Consider the following 18,625-nt stretch of genomic DNA (forward strand, 5'->3'; position numbering starts at 1 on the left):
AGGGATGGTCCATACCACACAGTCCCTCAGGGACCCAGGCTGATGACCCTCCCTCAACACAAGAGTGGCAGATCCACATCCATTGACCAGAATATGCAACAAATATGTATCGAGCACCAATTACGAGTCACATACTGTGCTAGGATTTGGGGCTGCTGGTGAATAGGACAGATAGGGTGGCCCAGTACTCCTGAGTTTGTTGAATGAACTTGGCTTTCAGTGACGTGCAGGGTGGAATGGATAGTTTCTCTGCCAGAGGCAGAGAAGTTAAGAATAAATCTATTACTTCAACTTAGGATATTAGTATATTCTTCAACAGCTAAAAAAGAAAAAAATCATAGTCAAGCTACACAACCTGTTCTTTGAAGTCATTTGACATCTTGATAAGCAGATTGCAAAAGCCCCTTTTTTAAATTGATAATAATCTTGCAAATTTAAATTCTTTTCATGGAAACTGTAAGGATGAGTACTTTAGAGCTGGGATGCTTCTAACTATAAATTTGAGTTTTCTTCCCTTTTCCCCTCTAATGATAAAACTGACAGCCTGTTTCTCCTGCCATACTCAAGAATATTGACTTTGAGATGTGCCTCAAATAATAGGACTATGGATATTTCTGTTTTCTAATGTAGTTTGCAGTGTTTTAAATGGAAAGCGTTTTGGAGAAATAAATTTTCTCCTGCCCCTCTGCCTCCCCAGTGCAGTTCTATAAAATTACTGAGAAACATAAATATTCAAGCCATGTGTCAAGTCAACAGTTATCTGGTAGGAAGTCAACCCAAAAAAATGGGGTGCAGTGCCCTTCAGATTTGCTACCACTTGAGAGAGAAAGCAAAGGACCACACAAAGAATTGTAGATGTACTTTATCAAGATTAGCATGTTCCTTCCAGAAACTCTTGGCCTCTAGGGCTTCTTTCTTGCAGATGTCCATTTTGAAAGATAGAGTATCTCTTTAGCATATGAGCTTTGGAGTCATACTATGTGGATTTGGACTCTTGGCTCTATTCCTTATTAACTGTATGATCTTTGATCACTTACCCTCTCTTGGTATGTTTCCTCTTTTATAAATTGGAGATAATAGAATCTACTTGACAGGGTGATTTTGACAAATGAGGTAATGCATGGGAAGCACTTAGAGCATTACCTGGCACATAGGAAGTGATCAATGAATATGTGGTATGAAATTGGGGGCATGATGATCGTCCGTGAAGATTTATCTGGGCCTAGTTAATCAAGATGCTAATGATATTGTGTCCATGCACATAGGTTATGTTTTGCACAAATCACATATATACCACGAGAAGAGGATTTGATCATTGTTTTTTTCAGGTACATATATCACCAGCAAGAGCATTTGTAAAGTCTAGTTGCCTAAAATAAATATTCATGTTCATGATTTAAGTCCCCTTTTTCACTGACTTTGAGTGGCTGTTTCTTTTCAATTATCCCTTCAGATGAGGTCAGTTCCTGTGAACAATCACAGAACATCTATGCTACAGGACAGTGTTATTTGCTACAGATCTTTTTCTTTTAGATATTCTTGTAGAAGGTAATTTCCTCTTCTGTGTTGTACTATATTATCTGAAAATAAACACAATCTGCCTAATTGGTCTCCCTGTTTCTACCCTCTATATAAATCAGATCGTGTCTCCCTTATGTTTAAAACCATCAAGGATTCCATATGACCCAGCATATGTACCCAAAAACTGAAAGCAGACACTCAAGCCAATACTTATACACCAATATTCATAGCAGCATTCTTCTTTGTCATAGCAGCATTATTCACAATAATGATAAAGGGGAAAGAGCCCAAATGTAAATCAGAAAATGAATGGATACACAAAATGTGATACATACATAAAGTGGAATTTGACTCATCCATAAGAGGAAATGAATTTTTGATATATACTAACTACCATATGAGTGATCCTTGAAAACATTATGCTAAGTGAAATAAGCCAGGCACAAAAGGAGAAATATATGATTCCACTTATATGAAAGACTTAAAATAGGCAAATTTTATAGAAGCAGAAAGTAGATTAGAGGTTATCTGGGGTTAGAGGTAGAGATGGGGAGTTGCTTCTTATTGGTTACAGAGTCTCTGGAGTAGAGTAATGAAAAAGTTTTAGAAACAGTGGTGCTGGTTGTACAACATGACAAATATAGTTCATGCTGATGAATTATGCACTTGAGAATGATTAAAACTGTGAATATTATGTTATATATACCTATATCTTAACATAATAAAAACATTTTTTAAAAAATGTTGAGTTTCCTCATGCTTACAGTGGAAAGCCTTCAAGGCCTAGCATCTTTGTGCCACCATTGCCTCTCTGACATCATCATTGACCTGTCTAGCCCCATATTGGTCTCCATACTGCTCCTTGAGTGTGAGCACACCAGCTAAACTCCCTCAGGGTTGGCCTGTCCACATGCCAGTCCCTTTGCTTGGAACATGCTTCTCTTAGATGCTCATGTGGCACATTTGTCATTTCCTTCATTCAAGTATCTGCTGAAATTCCTCCTTGTCAGCGAATCCTTCCTGATTAGCTCTCTATAACATCACCATCCCCACCACAACCAAGTGCCGCCCCCCATCCATACTCCATTTTTCTTCATGGAAAATCTCACTGTCAAACACACCAAATATTTATGTGTTTCTTTGTCTCCCATTACTAAAGTGGAAACGCCATTCGTAAGTGCTGGGATATTTTGCTTCATTCACTTTTTCGTCTTTAATGTCTAGGACATTGCCTGGCATGGCATAGCAGATGCTTAGAAAATATCTGTTGAGTGAATGAATGAATGTATTTGTGTTGGAAAGAGAAAGATACTGAAAAGGATTGCAGGACCAAATATTTGGTCATCTTATATGTCAGTTAACTATTGCCACTATAAATGCCTCATGACACAACCACAAACCTTAGAGCAGTCCAGCTAATCTCAACTATTGGATGGCTTCTTATCTTTTGGCAACCTGGTGTCTGTGAATTGGTGTCTCATTGTGTTTCTCTAATTACAAATGAGGTTAGCATATGCATATACATTTGTTAGATTCCTTTCATATATTTATTTAGATTTCTTCATCAGTAAAGAGTCCATGTGAGTCTGTTGCCCATTTTCTTCTGTTGAATTGATACCTTTTTAATTTTGAAGAGTTCTTTATGTTATAAAAGTCTACAGTCAGCTGTATATGAAGCACATGTCTTCTCTCAGTTCGTGGCTTGTCTTTTAACCTCTCGTTGGCACCTTTAGAACATCATGTATTTTTGTGATTTAAGAGCTGTCCCTCTACCTTGTGGGTTAGAAACGTTTTCTGCCCATATTACCTAAAATTTTTTCAGTGTTACCTTTCTCCGGTAAATAATCAATTTACTTGGAATTAATTTTTAGGGATGGTAGGTAGGGGTCAAATTTCATTGTTCTATGTGTATAATCAATTGTTTAAGAAAATGTTTTGAAAGTCCATCTTTCATGTGGGTCAGTTTCTAGCCCTCTGCCTGGCATCTTTTTATATTAGTTGTCTATTGCTGTGGAACAAATTACTTCAAAATTTAGCAGCGTGAAACAAAAAACATTTATCATCTCAGAGCTTCTGTGGGTCAGAAATCTCGGCACAGCGTAGCTGGGGTGCCTCTGGCCTTGTACCTGTCATGAGGCTGCAGCCAGGAGTGTAGTCTTAACTGAACCGTCAGCTGGGGGAAGAGTTGCCTCTGTATTCACTTGTGTGGTGATGATGGGATTCCATTTCCGATGGGTTGTGAGGTTGAGGTCTTGGTCCTTCATGGCCTTTGGTCAGAGATCTCCTTCAGTCTCTTTTCATATAGGCTTTTGCATAGGATACTTCACAACATGGCAGCTGGCTTTCCTCAAAGTGAGCAAGCAGAGGGAGTGAGAAACTTGGAAACCACAATTATTTGTGACCTAATTTCAGAAGTGACATCCCATCATTTATGTCTAGTGTTATTAATTAAAAGCAAGGCCCATTCAACTCATAGTTGGGAGGGAGAGGGAAGATATTACATGAGGGTGTGAATACTAGAAGGCAAAGATCACTGGGAGCCATCTTGGGGATTGCCCACCACATTTTTATCGTGATATAAATAATTAAATCTCCTCATGTTAATCTTCTCTGTTATCTTCAGTGACATTTGGTAAGGTCATTTATTTTTTACTTTTTTAAAACTATCCATATTCAGAACAAAAAATAGAAAGGGGAAATGAGCATGCCTTGGGATGGATTTTTAGAAGAACTTTGGAAGTGAGGAAAATACAAATGTGAACTTGGTTCAGACGACTGAGTTTAATGTAATCATGGTAAGTGCATACCATGTAATTTTTCTTAACTGGCTTGTCTGAATTTTTCGTAGCTGAATAATCTTCATGGTGATCTATAGGAAACATTTTACATGTTAGCTCATCATTTATGAGATTCTCTGAAATAGAACAAAGCACCTGCCATCTCTTTTATTCATCTTAGGCAGTTCATGAAGTTCAATGATCCTAGAACCATATTCTCAGTGTCACTGAAAATGATGCTTAGAACAGGATGGGAGGGTTGCATTGTCATAGCGGTTAACATTACACATGGCTTCGTTTTCCTTTAAAGCACAAACATTGCCAACACACTCTCATGGTTACCTAGTGGGAAGAAATCCTTGAGAGTAATTATTTTGAATTGAATTGCTTGCTTAAAGATTAACTTTCATACACCTGATTGTTCCGTTTGTCGACATCCTAGTTCGCAGCTTCCTGTGTACACTCCATGGAATGAGGGTGGTTTCAGTTGGAGCTTAAGAGATTATCGAAAAGACTTCATCATCAGGAAAGCATCTGGACCCAATCCACCTTTCCTTTCTTCAGCTTTGCCACACCTGTGGGGCAGCGTTAGTTTGTACAGATGCGTACTCGCAGCCAAGGTTTTGGAATAGAGGAGTTCACATTTCTGCCATCATCATGAACATTGTGCCTACTGACTGCGTAGTTCTAAGGGAGCCTTTTGGTTCCTTCTTAATTTCCCGTCCTCTGTGTGTGTGTGTGTGTGTGTGTACTTGTATACTTGTGTGTGTATGCTTGTGTATACATCTGTGGCTGATATTTAGTTAACAAAAGAGAGACCTACATATACATTCTAAAGTAGTTTCCAATTTTTTTTTAAATTTTTATTTATTTATGATAGTCACACAGAGAGAGAGAGAGAGGCAGAGACATAGGCAGAGGGAGAAGCAGGCTCCATGCACCGGGAGCCCGACGTGGGATTCGATCCCGGGTCTCCAGGACCGTGCCCCGGGCCAAAGGCAGACGCTAAACCGCTGCACCACCCAGGGATCCCAAGTTTCCAAATTTTGACATGGCAAATAAATAACTTGGGTTCTAAGTGCAGCTAGTAACAAAATCTTCCCTATGTGCCTTCTCTTTGAAGAAGATGACTTAAATCACAATGAATAAGAAATTAAAATAAATGCATCTCCATCTAAAATGCCAGATCTCTAATAATATACCTTTTGGCAAAGCTTGCTACCTCTTGGTTCGTGTAGAACTAAGGAGGTTACATATAAGCAAATCACAAGATACCACTGTTAGCAAAGATTTTTATATTGTATTAATTCTGGCTCCTATTCTATCCTGCCCTCCATACACTTACTTTGGTAAATCTAAGGAGCCAGAAATTAGGCCAGTGTAAGGCATTTGAACCACCATTTGGTGTTAAGTTAAAGAAAGATTAGGAACTTTAAAGAAGATGACAGAACTCAGGTAGAAGCCCACAACCAGAGAGTTGAGGAGGCCTTACCAAGGTGGGACCGCCACCATTGTTCATTCCTGATGATCAGGGACTGAGGTAACACTTTACATTAGAGATACTTACATAAGAGATGCTTCCTTAAGATTATATTTTGGGAATTAAAATGCAATCTTATGATAGAAATAACTTTCAGATATAAAGATGATTTTGTATTTAAAGCAAACTTTACAGAATCAGATTTTCAGGGTCTTTTCTGATAGCATACTGCACTGCATAATGTATATTTTAACATAATTTCCTTGCATTGATCACATATTTGGTTTTGATAGATTTTCTGCATAGGCCATATGTGCAGGCTCAGTTGGAAAAAAAAAAAAGAAGGTGATTCTAAACTCTAATTTATCTTGAGTTATGAGCTATCAAACATTTTTTTCTTCATCCCTGGTAGCTTCCACTTCAAGCTCTAACAATGCCTTTGAGCCATGAGAAAAATTTACACATAATATTTTGAATCCATTAAAAGAAGTTCAGAGCTTAAGAGTTGTTTTTGTATCTCTTGAGTCGGATGAATTATGATCTCACAGAAAATAGTAATTATGTGATGGGTAGATGCCGAGCTTTGATTTTTGGTATGATTATCTCTTTCTTTCATTTGGCTCAGTTCAAGTCAGAGGGTTGGACATCCTGAAAGAGAAGGATCATCCAGACCATGCAGAGGCACATCAGAGCTCTTCCTTTGGTGATCGTCAAGGCAAAATTATTCAGAATATAATCTGAAATGCATTTGATCATATGGTAGATAGTTTAATAATTTATTTTTGGCCTTATTAGCAAAGCCTTGTATTTACTCTGCTGTCATCAAAACAAGATCTAAAACAAGATTATAGTGATTTCGTGTGTGTGGGTGTGTTCCGGTTTAAATTTTTTTTTTTTTTTTTTTTTTTTTTTTGCGATTTTAATGACCTGATAGCAATTACACATTTGAGGTGAGAGGATGTGGGGGAAATTACATATGAATAATGTCTAATTTAGAATTGCCTGTGCCCAAAGGGATACAGAAAGGCTGACAGTACTGTGCTCTCGTCACATAACTCAGTGACAGAGGTCTTATGATGTAAATATTCTCCCCAAATACATGAAAAGGTGTCATTGATGCCAGGTTTCATTTGTGGAGCTTGTTACATGCCAGTGAACCTACAAGGCTGATAGATGACAGGTATAACATTCTTTACAGAGATTTCAGGAACTCAAAACTACTAAGATCTTTGGTTCACAGCTCAGTGGGCACTCCTAGCTGTGTGATATTAAAAGGCTCCCAGTTTGAAGAATTGTCTGGAAAAGTAGTGGACAAAGGTAGCTTGGCACCCTTACTCCCTTGTATGTTCTCGTGTCTGGTGATGACACAAAGCACTGGGACAAGATTGTCTGTCAGTCCGAGGAACGGAGCTGGCGCAGGGACCAGTCACAGGGCCCTGGCAATACCTGCAGGTGTCGAGGACAGAAAAACTCATTTAGACGCTGCTCTGCAAGATGGGAAGACAGGTGGCAACTCTCTTACAGGGATATCTTTTATTTGAGCAGAACCAGACCAACTGTTCCTCATTAAAACACATTTTGCAACATGTTCTAATGTGAGCAGATCAAATGTGTGTGTGTGTGAGTGTGTGTTCAGAGAAAATTCAGCAATGTGCCAACTCCAGGTCACATTTACAAAATCTCAGCATGCTTCAGAACTGCAAGATAGGTAGGTTGAAGCATCCCTGCAAGATCTGAGGCTGGCTTTCTTGGAATGGCCTTCTGTAAAGAAACACAAAGTCATACCATTATGTCCATGAGATGCAGTGGCAAGTAAAGTGGATAAAGTCTGCTTGGAAGGACTCTTAGTCCTGATAGTCATTTGGTATGCAGTGCCTTGGCTTTTCTTATTCCTTTATATTGCATTATAAAAGTGCCTCTGATAGGTTTTTACCAAGGTTGAACTTAGTATGAGGAAAGCCAAGCCTCTCATCTGCTCTGCCATGTGTACCTGCTCTCCATAAACTGGGCGAATTGGAATTAAGTCATGTTAACAGTTCCCTAGGAATCCGAGAGGAATGAAAGAATGCATATAGAGCACGTAGAGTCCCTCCAGTCCTGTCATAACCAGCGCCTAAATGTTTCTCATCTACTTAGTGTTTATATATAGAGGTTGTCATCCACCTGTCCTCCTGGATCCTTACGCTTCTGGTTCTGGTGCATATTTACCTATTGCAGTTTGCAAATATTTTTGATAAGAAGGAACGGCAGGAGAAGCCTCTGAACAGCATGACTTTTTCCATTGGAAGGCCACACCTATCCAGCTCCCAAGAAAAGGATAGGATGTTTGCACCTGTATGAAAATATAAATATAGGACATCTTTGTGGCTCAGTTGGTTAAGTGTCTGCCTTCGACTCAGGTCATGATCTCAGGGTCCTGGGATGGAGCCCCACATCAGGATCCCTGCTCAATGGAGAGTCTGCTTCTTCCTCTCCCTCTGCTCCTTCCCCTGCTTGTGCTCTCTCATGCTCTCTTTCTCTCTCAAATAAATAAATTTCAAATATATATATATAATGCAAAGGAACACATAGAAGTACAAATGTTCTTTCAGAGAACATTAATTGACCACCTCCTTCTGGTCTTTTCTCTTTTGGCTGAAAGAGCCATGAGGAGGACCAACATGGTAGCTTAGCAGGTCTGCGTTAGCAGAGGCTGAGCCCCAGAGACACCATCTTCCTCCACCAGGTGCTTCATGGCAGCCAGCCATACAGCTGCTGGGAGGTGCCCTATGCCCTTTTTCCCATAAACATGAAGAACATCGGCTTCTGTTGGGGCCCATTCTCTCGTGCAGCTGGTGCAGCTCTGCCTGAACCAAGCACACCTTCTGGGACAATGAGAACATGGGGAAGTCACACATGCCAGGAGTGGTCAGCACAATAATGTACTCACACATGACAACCCACGTCGGGATCCCAGCAGCCTGTGAATGTGTTGCCTTACATGGCAAAAGGGAAGGAACTTCAGGTACGTGATTCAGTTAAAGGTTGAGATGGAGAACTTATCCTGGGTTATCCCCATGGGCCAGCATAAATCACAAGGATCCTCATTGCTAAAGCCTGTATTACTGGCTTTCAAGATATAGGCAAAAAGCCACAAGTCAGCGCAGCCTCTAGAAGCTCGATAAGAAGCAAGGAAACCAGTCCTGTCCTGGAACTGCCAGAAAGAATTCAGCTTGCTGGCAGCTCTGCTGACACCTCGATTTTAGCCTTTCGGACCTCCAGAACTGCAAGAAAATGAATTTGTATTAAAACCTGAGGTTTACGGCAATTTATTAAAGTAGCGATAGAAAACTAATATGCCATGCTATTTCTCTGCTGGCCAGCTTTCCCCTATTGGTATTATTTTATTTTTGTACCTTGTAGTATTGATGATGTTTGACCCTCTGTTCTATCTACCTAATAATCGAATAAGAAATACAAGGATAAATGGCAATTTATATGGAAAGACTGTGCCTGTGAAAAATGTGAACCTGTCATACTGTGGCACAGGTGAAAACGCAAACATCCTTTCAGCTAGCACTGCCCACCTGCCTCTGTGCTGGGCCCTGGGCACTGGCGAGTCCGCTCTCAAGGAATGTGCACAGGATCATACAGGAGGAGACAGGCCATTGACCACCACTGACAAGGGCCATGATGAAGGCCAGCCAACAGGATGCCCAGCCCCACAGAGGGGAAGCACCCTGCTCATCTGGGGCTGTGCGCCGGTTGAGAGAGTTTTTCCGACAGGAGGTCCTGTCTGACCAAGCCCTGGGAAAACAATCACGAGAGGAAGCAGGAGGCAGACGGTGGGCGGAGGAGAGCTGGCTGGTTCAGGCTGGGCACAGACCAGGGGCAAAAAGATTCTGTGTACCCTTGTGGGATTGGCAGTGACTTTTTTTAGTTTCCTTGAAAAAAATTTTATAACAAAAGTAAATATTGAAAGAAAAAAGCAGATGTAAAAAATGGCACACCTGACAGTTGAGCCCCTCTTCATAAATTGTGGAGTTTGAGTTTCCCTTGGCATATGAGACAGTTTTAGTTAAGAGCCAGAAGTTCCAGAAGGAACTTTAGTTCCAGAAGGCTCATTCCACAGAGGACAAGCCCAGGGAGTAGGAGACGTGTAGCTTCTTGGTTGTGGTTTAGCGCTTGTGAGGGCAGCATCCAGGACAGGACGTCTTTACCTCGGTACCACTGACAAGTGCCCTGGGAAGCTCTGGCCTTTCCCTGTCCCAGATTACACTGCTGAGATGTAGTACAATCGCCCTTCATTTAGACCTTCTGTAGGAGACCCAGGCGCTCCACTGGGGCACTGGGCGTGTTACCTCTGACCCTGTCGACATCAGCTTATGGTAGATATGGATATCTGCTTCATGGAGGGGGGAGCTAGCCTTAGGGGGCTTAAACCACTTGCCCAAGGTCACACAGCTGCTAAATGTCTGAACCTGGATTCAGTCTCTGCCCTGCCAGAATTTGAACCCTATGCTCCTTGGTGTGTCTCCTGATGATGCGTAAGGGATGGAAATAACATAAATCAATCAATCATATTTGAGGAGCAATAAAATAGTGACTTTTTAATTTTACAAAGAGAATATATCTATTTTTTTAAATTTTATTTTATTTGACAGAGAAGGAGAGAGAGCACAGGCAGGGGGAATGGTAGGCAGAGGGAGAGGGAGAAGCAGGCTCCCCACTGAGCAGAGAACCCGACGTGGGGCTCCATCCCAGGACCCTGGGATCATGACCTGAGCCAAAGGCAGCTGCTTAACCAACTGAGCCACCCAGGTGCCCCACAAAAAGAATATCTGAGATGGTTTGCCAATTCCATTAGAACGGCAAAATGCCATGGAATGTGTTAGTCTGGAGTTTTACATGCTCAAAGAACTTAATATGCGTGTCTCACTTGATCCCATAACAACCCTCTAATGTGAAAACACTCACAGTATCCCCATCTCTTAGGTGATTTTATGTGCAAACAGAGAGGATGAATCATTTGCCCCCAAATTCTAAGATGGACGTGGGATGAGAGCCCAGAACCAGTGCACGTCCTGCTCCTGGCACTGGTCCCATGCGATACCTCGTTGCACTGAATGTGTTCAGGTGTAGTAAGGAAGGCTTCTCTTTCCTTTCCCAGCAGCACACGGATAGCTGCCCAAGGAGGGAATAATTTGAGATGAACTGTCATTACCATCTAGCCAGACCAGGGTTTTTTTCTGAAGTCTTTGTCTCCATCTGATTGAAATCTGATCTGTAGCGTTCCTGAACATCAAAGTGGTTTTTGTTTGGTTTTGTTTTCAATGTAGGTACTTGGTTCTACTTTAACAGATTTATTACTTTAATAGGATTTGATAAGCTATATTTTTGAAAATTAGTAGGCTACGTTAGGAATTAGCAAGTATGTTTAGGAATTAACCAGGGAAACAGTGAGATTTACAAGGGAGGAATAGCCCGTGTTAATCAAAGTGAACACTTCCCCAGTGTTGTCCTGAGTCTACTGTAACTGGGTCAAAATGGGGATCTTTGTGATTGAACAGTTCGTATCCTGCCTCGTTTCAAATTTCTCTTTCGAGAAAGGCAATTCTGAATGGAGTTTGATTTTTTAAAAAGTGTAAGTTTGAGAGTTGGTGTTTACTTAGTCTTAGCAAGCAATAACGTTTCTCATACTGGGTGTGTTCCAGTTTGAGAGATGGAAGTGCATCTTGAATTTCAAGAATTAATAACTTCTGGTAACGATGTTTAAGAAGTCTAGGGAAGGTTTGAGCCTTCTGTTTATTTTTATTTTTTTTTAAGATTTTATTTATTTATTCATGAGAGACACAGAGAGAGAGAGAGAGAGAGGCAGAGACACAAGCAGAGGGAGAAGCAGGCTCCATGCAGGGAGCCTGATGTGGGACTCGATCCCTGGACTCCAGGATAACGCCCCAAGCCAAAGACAGAAGCTCAACCGCTGAGCCACCCAGGCATCCCGCCTTCTGTTTATTTTCCAGAACTATTGACCATACAAAGTATTTCTCTAAGTCAGCTATATACATTGTTCTGTGTCTGTGTGTGTGTCTGTGTGTAACTGTGTGTCTGTCTGTGGTATCTATGTGTCTGTGTGTGTCTCTATGTGTCTATGTGTGTCTGTATGTCTGTGTGTGTGTGTGTGTGTGTGTGTGTGTGTCGGAGTCTGTGTGTGTATGTGTCTGTGTGGGTATTTTTGTGTGTCTGTGTGTGTGTGTCTGAGTCTGTGTGTGTGTCTGAGTCTGTGTGTGTGTGTGTGTCTGTGGGTATCTTCGTGTGTGTGTGTGTATCTGTGTGTATGTGTGTGTGTATGTGTGTGTGTGGATATGTAAACTTGTACCTTAACATAGGTTATGTATCATCACCTCAAAGCACTTTTTGTTTAATTGCATCCTAAAAATGCTGCATTAGTTCCTGTTCACGAATACTGCTCCTGTGTAGAGATCTGCCATAGTTGTACGTTTAGATGTTGGAGTGTCTTGGACTTTATGAGAAAGTCCTTCTGTTTCCTGTATTTTTATAGTTTCCTTTCAGTATCCCATTGCTAGTGACAACTGAAGTGTATGAAGCCAGCTGCCACTGATTACAGTCATCTGAGAAACCTTTCTTTCAATTTTATGTTTAAAAATATACCTTCACACTCTTTTAATCAAGATCTTGAGTTGGTAAGAGGTGAGGATATGAAAGAAGCACAGTGCTACCTTGTCCCTCTCCTGCTACGTTGGTTTGTCAAGCACCCACCTTGATCCCAGGGAGAGGGGCAGGTCAGGTGGGTTTCTTGTGGCTGCCCTCGCATGCTGTTGCTCTCGGTGTGATTCTGTGACGCACACTTGGCCACTAGGAACAGGAGGGCAGCCCATCACCAGTTACGTTCAGACTTAGGTGTTTGACGGGAGTGGGTGGGGGGGCAAGGGTGTGGAGGGACCCAAGGAGGAACAGCTGCATCAAATACAAGTATAGCTGATCCACTGTGGCAATTCAATAAGTAACTTTCATGTTTGGAGCAAAATTTTATGGCAAATGAGTTACAAGAAGGAGACGAAATTTTGTGAAATGCTCATCAAAAGTCAAGGGTTCTTTTTAAGGCTGAGAGCAAAAACACTTCACCAGCACTGTAGCTTCGTGAAGCAGAGTGTATTGTAAACTCAACAGAATGCTTAATGCCTTAAGACTTGCCCAGCCTTGTGCAGGTCAGCCTGACCGCCGGCCTGGCACCAGTGATCACCAAGTGACAGCTTTGAATTGCAAGTGGAGAAGCAGGGTCCAGCATTCAGAATGAGGACTGGACCAGGGGGACTGTCCCTGAAGCTGGGAGACATTTCATTTCACAGGCTCACTCTTCAACGGGCCCTTCCAAGGCCCTGTACTTACTTTCGTATTCGTATTTTTTTCTTAAAAAGAAAGCTTCAGTCCCCCACACTACCTGGGTCTACTCCTAGGTGAGGGTGTCTGTGAACCTTCTAACATAATACCTGGAAGTGTGAGTGGCATTGTGTGCATAGGGCACAGTCACGTCTACAGGTCTCTGGGGAACAGTCTGTAGTCTTCACTGGCTTCTCAAAGCCATGTATGACTCAAATATGACAAACTCAGACCAAGGAGAAATTAAGCAACCTCTTAGTTAGGGTCTTGTAAGCCCAAAGTTAAGTGAAGGTTTCATTTGTAGAGGCAACATCTTCTTAGTACCCTGAATACATCACAGGACACACAGGTCACCAGCGATCTGGATAGGCACCTGTAGGATGGTTTGCACCTCATCTGCAATCCACGCCCCCACTCACTCACTCACTCACATCCAAACACTTAGTACCTGCACGCTCCTTGCAGCCATGCAGGTCCAAGGACCCAGAGGTGAAGTAGACAGCCTCCCACATTTGAAGAACTCATACCGCTTGTGTCCTTGGAGCTGAGGAAGGCTTGCATTCCTTCCCAAGGCTGCTGAGTCCAGAGGAGCGCTGTCCTTGAGATACAGAGACTACTTTTAGTCAAAATAAAAGTTTGCCAACATAGTCTTCGCCCAAAATATCACACAGAAAGCCAGTCTCACAAGAGAATGGTCTGCTGGGGCGGAGGCAGGTTTGGGTGTACTTCTGGGCTCTGGGCACGGCCCCCACTGCTGCAGGGAAGGAAGCCCCCCCTCTGCTCAGCTGCATGTCCCCTCTTTGAGGCGTGGACACCAGCAGGGTGAGGACCCACATACCTGTGCAGCAGATCATGATACGACTGCCGTTGGGTTGGAAAATTTATCCCTTTAGTTAACAGATTGGTGTTTTGTTTTGTTTTGTTTTAACTTTGCAATGAGTCTCCTATAGTCAAAGCAAGATTTCTTGTACATCCACCACACGCATTAGCCAGTGGACATTGGATTCTAAAGGATATTTTTATTTCCCCATTGCTATACTTCATACCTCTTGTTACTCATCTGAACTAACATCCTGTTGGTTCTCCATCAAACGGCCACTGCCCCTCCTTCCCAAACCTTCAGCCATCATGCTAACCTCAGTGCTCATCACCTCTCACCTCAACTCGCCACTGGATTGTCTATTCCCCTTCTCTTCCCTCCCTCCAACCGAGCCTGCACCTTCCTGGGAATTCCGGTCTCCATGATTCTCCAGTGCACGGTGAGCCCCACACAGAGGGCGAAGGTGTCAGCGAGAGATCCTTAGGAGCTCAGAAGGGAAGAATAAGCAAAATAAGATGGCTGCTGCACACATGTGCTGCTGTGGGTTCCTGGCTCTCCCACAGACATGCCATATGCTGTCCTGCCCTGGCTTGGCCCCTCGCCCCTCACTGTGCTCCTCCCATCAGTGCTCCCCTGCCCCCACCTCCACCTCCATCTTTCAAAGGCTTGTCTCAGGTCTCAACAGGGGAGGCACCAATTCTAAACCTAAGATGGAGATCTTATATAGTAGAATTAAAATCACGCTTTCAAGCATCTTGACAGCAGCCAGGTGCCCCCTCCTTGCTCCTCTGCACACCCAGCCAAAAGCACCAGGGAACAGAGACCACCCAAAAAGCAGTGTGGCGGTGACTCCTAGTTCCTCATACTCCTTCCAAGCAGGACTTTCCACCTTTTCTTTGTCTGGCACACAGAAAAAGTGACGATGGCCACACAGCACACGAGAGAAACAGAGGGAGCTGCGTGTGGAGGGCCTATGCCTCTGGCCACCCAGACCCATTCAGCTCCCTCTTTGAGTTTGGAGCAGCCCCAGCCAGCAGCACCCCCACCCCAGGATCTCCACCCTGAGGGATATGTTTGCGGAAAAAGATGGCCTCCGTGGTCTCTCCTCTGTCATTCTTTTTTTTTTTTTTTTTTTTGCCAAGTAGGGATGTGGTTACATCTGTAAAAGTTACGTTTTTTACTGTACATGAATATTATGTTTCATGAATATTGCCTTGATTCTCCACAAACATGCGCTCTCTCTCTCTATCGCTCTTGCTCTCTCTCTCTCATCTATTTTGTGTATAATCTGGAAAATCATGAACTTGGTCTGACACTTCAAGGAAAGGAAATGTGACTTATTCATGCCTAACTTGGGGCCACCGGCCCACGGAGGGTGTTCAGATGCGTCTGTGGTGAAGCAGTAACTAAGTGATAGCTGCTTCTTACATCAGACCTAAAAGCTTCTGCACAGCAAAGAAAACCATCAACAAAACAAAAAAGCAATTTGCTCAAATAGAGAAAATATTTACAAATCACATGTCTGATATCTGAGTGAGTAAAACTCAAAATATGTAAAGAACTCCTACAACCCACTAGCAAAAAAAAAAAAAAAAATCTGATTAAAAATGGGTAGAGGATCTGAGTAGACATTTTTCCACAGAAGACATACAGATGCTTAACGGGTACATGAAAGATGCTAATCATCCCTCATCATCAGGGCAGTGCAAATGAAAACCACAGTGAGCTGTTACCTCACACCTGTTAGAAGGGCCGGTATCAAAAAGACAAGAAATAACAAGTGTTGGCAAAGGTATGGAGAAAAGGGCACTGTTGCGAGGGAGTGTAAATTTGTGTAACCACTGTGGAAAACAGTATGGAGCTTCCTCAAAAAATTAAAAACAGAATGATCCAGAAACTCCTGCTTATTTATCTGAAGAAATAACACTAACCCCTGTGTTCATTGTAGCATTATTTACAGTTATCAAAATATGCAAACAGCCTAAGTGTCCATCAGTGGATAAATGGATAGAGAAGATGTGGGATATATATTCCTATGTGTGTGTGTTATGTATATATGAATATTACTCAGCCATAAAAAAGAGGGAAATCTTACCATTTGCAACAACATGGATGGACTCTGGGACACCGTACTAAGTGAAATAAGCCTCAAAAGGATAAATATCATTTGGGTTCAATTGTATGTGGAATCTAAAAAAGAATTTAAAAATTGAGCTCGTGGATCCAGAGAACAGATTGGTGGTTGCCAGAAGAGGGGTGGGGGGTGAGCGAAATGGGTGAAGGTAGTCAGAAGGTGCACACTTCCAGTTGCGGCATGAATATGCCCCGGGGATGTAATGTACAGCGCGGGGACTGTGGTTAGCAATACTGTGTTGTGTATTTGAAAGTTGCTGAGAGAGGAGACCCTACAAGCTCTCATCGCAACAGAAAGAGTTGGAACTATGCATGGCAGCGGGTGTTAACTAGACTCATTGTGGGGGTCACTTGGGAATGCAGGAAACATCGAATCATTATGTTGAACTAAGAACAATGTTATGTGTCAGTTGTATCTCAATAAAGAAAAAAAAAAGCTTCTTCTAGGAACTCGTTAGTTGACTGATGTCACAGTAGGGCTTTTTTTGCGTCTTAAAGTCATTTTTTTTCCCGTCTTCATAGGGCTTCAGAAACAGGCCGAGGAGTCACCTGAGCTCGGCTCGCCACCCTTCTGCTGCGGTGCGGCGGGACTCTGCTAGCTCCAGACTGGTGCTCCACTTGCAGAAACTCCATCAAGACTGTGCACTGAGGGTGTCTGTGGGCCTGGCTCTATTTGCTCTTCTTCTGGCTTTTTTGGTCAAAGTCTATAATTAAAACACAACTAAATGAAGCATTTGTGAAGAAGAATAAATTTCTAAGTAAAACCTGCAACGAACGGAAAAACAACCACGTCGGTTCTCCAAGAGCAGTAATCTATCCTGGTCTCACTGCCTCCGCTTCAGCCCTACTTTTTAATGGGCTTCCTCTGTCTCGCATTGAGTTGGGCCACCGGTTATTTGACCTAAAACCTACTAACTGTTGCCATAGCATATCTTCTAAATTAAGCTACTTTTGGTTTATTTGCAGCAAGAAATGCAAGTGGTTGCATTTTTGTTTCACCCTCCAGTCTTCAAGTCAGAACTTCATTGTACCCCGGATCCAGTCATCTTTTCCTGATGTGGGAAGAATTTTGAGACTTCAATAAACATTAACAAAAAAAAAATGTACCTTTTTCCTTATGCTTTGTTTGGAGTCCCAGTGCTACCAACATCTTATTTCTCACAGCAGATGCTTTCCTGGAAGGTTTATATAGAAACCTGTGTTTAAAACAAGAATTATCTTGGAATGCACAGCGAGAGTCACCAGGTAAAGGACTCTCGGTGACATTTTCTAGAAGCATGAGGAATCACCCACTTCTTTGGCACCCACAAACTTTCAAAAACTGGGTTTGTCTAAAACCAGCTGTGCCCCTTTTCTGACAGTTTTGATCAATGACACCAATGTTTGTTTGTACCTGACGCCCTTGGCCTTTACTAAATAGAGTGACTTATTTCACAACAGAAGGAATCGATGTACTAAGCCACCTTAGGAACATCAGAATTTAAATGTTATTTGGATCATCTAGGCACAGGGTATTTGGGTGCCTTCTGGTTACCACAGGACATTTCATCGTTTAACCCACACTCCTGTTGAGCTCTTTTATGTGTCTTTCAGGAATCCAAATTAAAATTAATTTGTGTCATCAGTTGGTACAGCTAAAAGAACAAACCAAGCAAACAAAACTAGTGTCAGTACAGTTCCCCAGTATCTGGCGTGTGCTTCTACAAGGAAAACACGTTTCGGATGCAGACCACCTGCCTGTGCCCCTCCCAAGTCCCCCAGGGGAACATGCCTTTGGGATGGCCCTGGCTAAAGCCTAGAGTCACACTGGGTAGGACACAAGAAGAGCTTTGCGCCCCTAACTGACCCAAGACAAGCCCCATCTCACCCTTTCCCTGCTATTTCCCTCTTACTCCTCCCCTGTTTCTTTCCTCCCGTCCTGCTCTTTGCACCCTAGTCTCCTTGCCTCCACTCTCCTCTCTTCAGTTGTCCTTCCTGTGAAAGAATGGCACACCCAGCCATCCAACAGCCCCACTGCCCCTCACCACCGTGGTGGGGCTTCTCAAGGATTGTTTTAGCCATTTGAGGTTGTTTCCTCTCTGCCTCTACTGTTTCTTACTCCCAGCTGGTCTGCAACTTCATTTTGCCCTTTTGTTCAAAAAAGCAGGGACCAGACCATACGTGGTAGCATTTGCTATACTGGTGAGCAGTTGGCAAGAGGGGTGGCTACGGTCTGAAAATCCAGTTTGCTTTTTTCCATGACCTCCTGCTGGAGGGAGGGAGAAGGGCAGGGTGTGGTGGTTGCTGACAACACAGTTCTCTTGTGGACAGGATGAGCCTGGGAGCCCTAGGAGCAAGTGCATTCATCAGGAAGGCCATCACCTTTCCAGGTCTTTCCTGGCCACAGTGCTACTGCACATGGCCCACCCCTCTGGAGGTAGGCCTGGCCTTGTGACCTTTGTTGGCCAATGCAACAGGAGTGGAAGGGTCCTATCTTTGAGGCAGACACATTCAGAGCTGGGGTACATTCACCAT

At 42.8% G+C, this 18,625-nt stretch overlaps 1 protein-coding gene across 7 annotated transcripts in view; it reads left to right on the plus strand.

Moving 5' to 3' along the window:
- Positions 1 to 18,625, plus strand: part of CDKAL1 (CDK5 regulatory subunit associated protein 1 like 1) — a 663,852-nt gene that overhangs the window by 618,395 nt on the left and 26,832 nt on the right. For 6 of the 7 annotated variants that reach the window (XM_025443462.3, XM_025443470.3, XM_025443473.3 and 3 more), the window contains one exon: positions 16,634 to 17,732. The exons of the other annotated variant lie outside the window; for it this stretch is intronic. In XM_025443462.3, the coding sequence (XP_025299247.1) occupies positions 16,634 to 16,825 (192 nt within the window). In that variant the 3' untranslated portion in view covers positions 16,826 to 17,732. Of the gene's footprint in view, positions 1 to 16,633; positions 17,733 to 18,625 lie in introns of those variants that run through there. 7 annotated transcript variants of the gene reach the window in all.

This window comes from Canis lupus, chromosome 35 (assembly GCF_003254725.2).
Source record: "Canis lupus dingo isolate Sandy chromosome 35, ASM325472v2, whole genome shotgun sequence".
Classification (NCBI taxonomy): domain Eukaryota; kingdom Metazoa; phylum Chordata; class Mammalia; order Carnivora; family Canidae; genus Canis; species Canis lupus.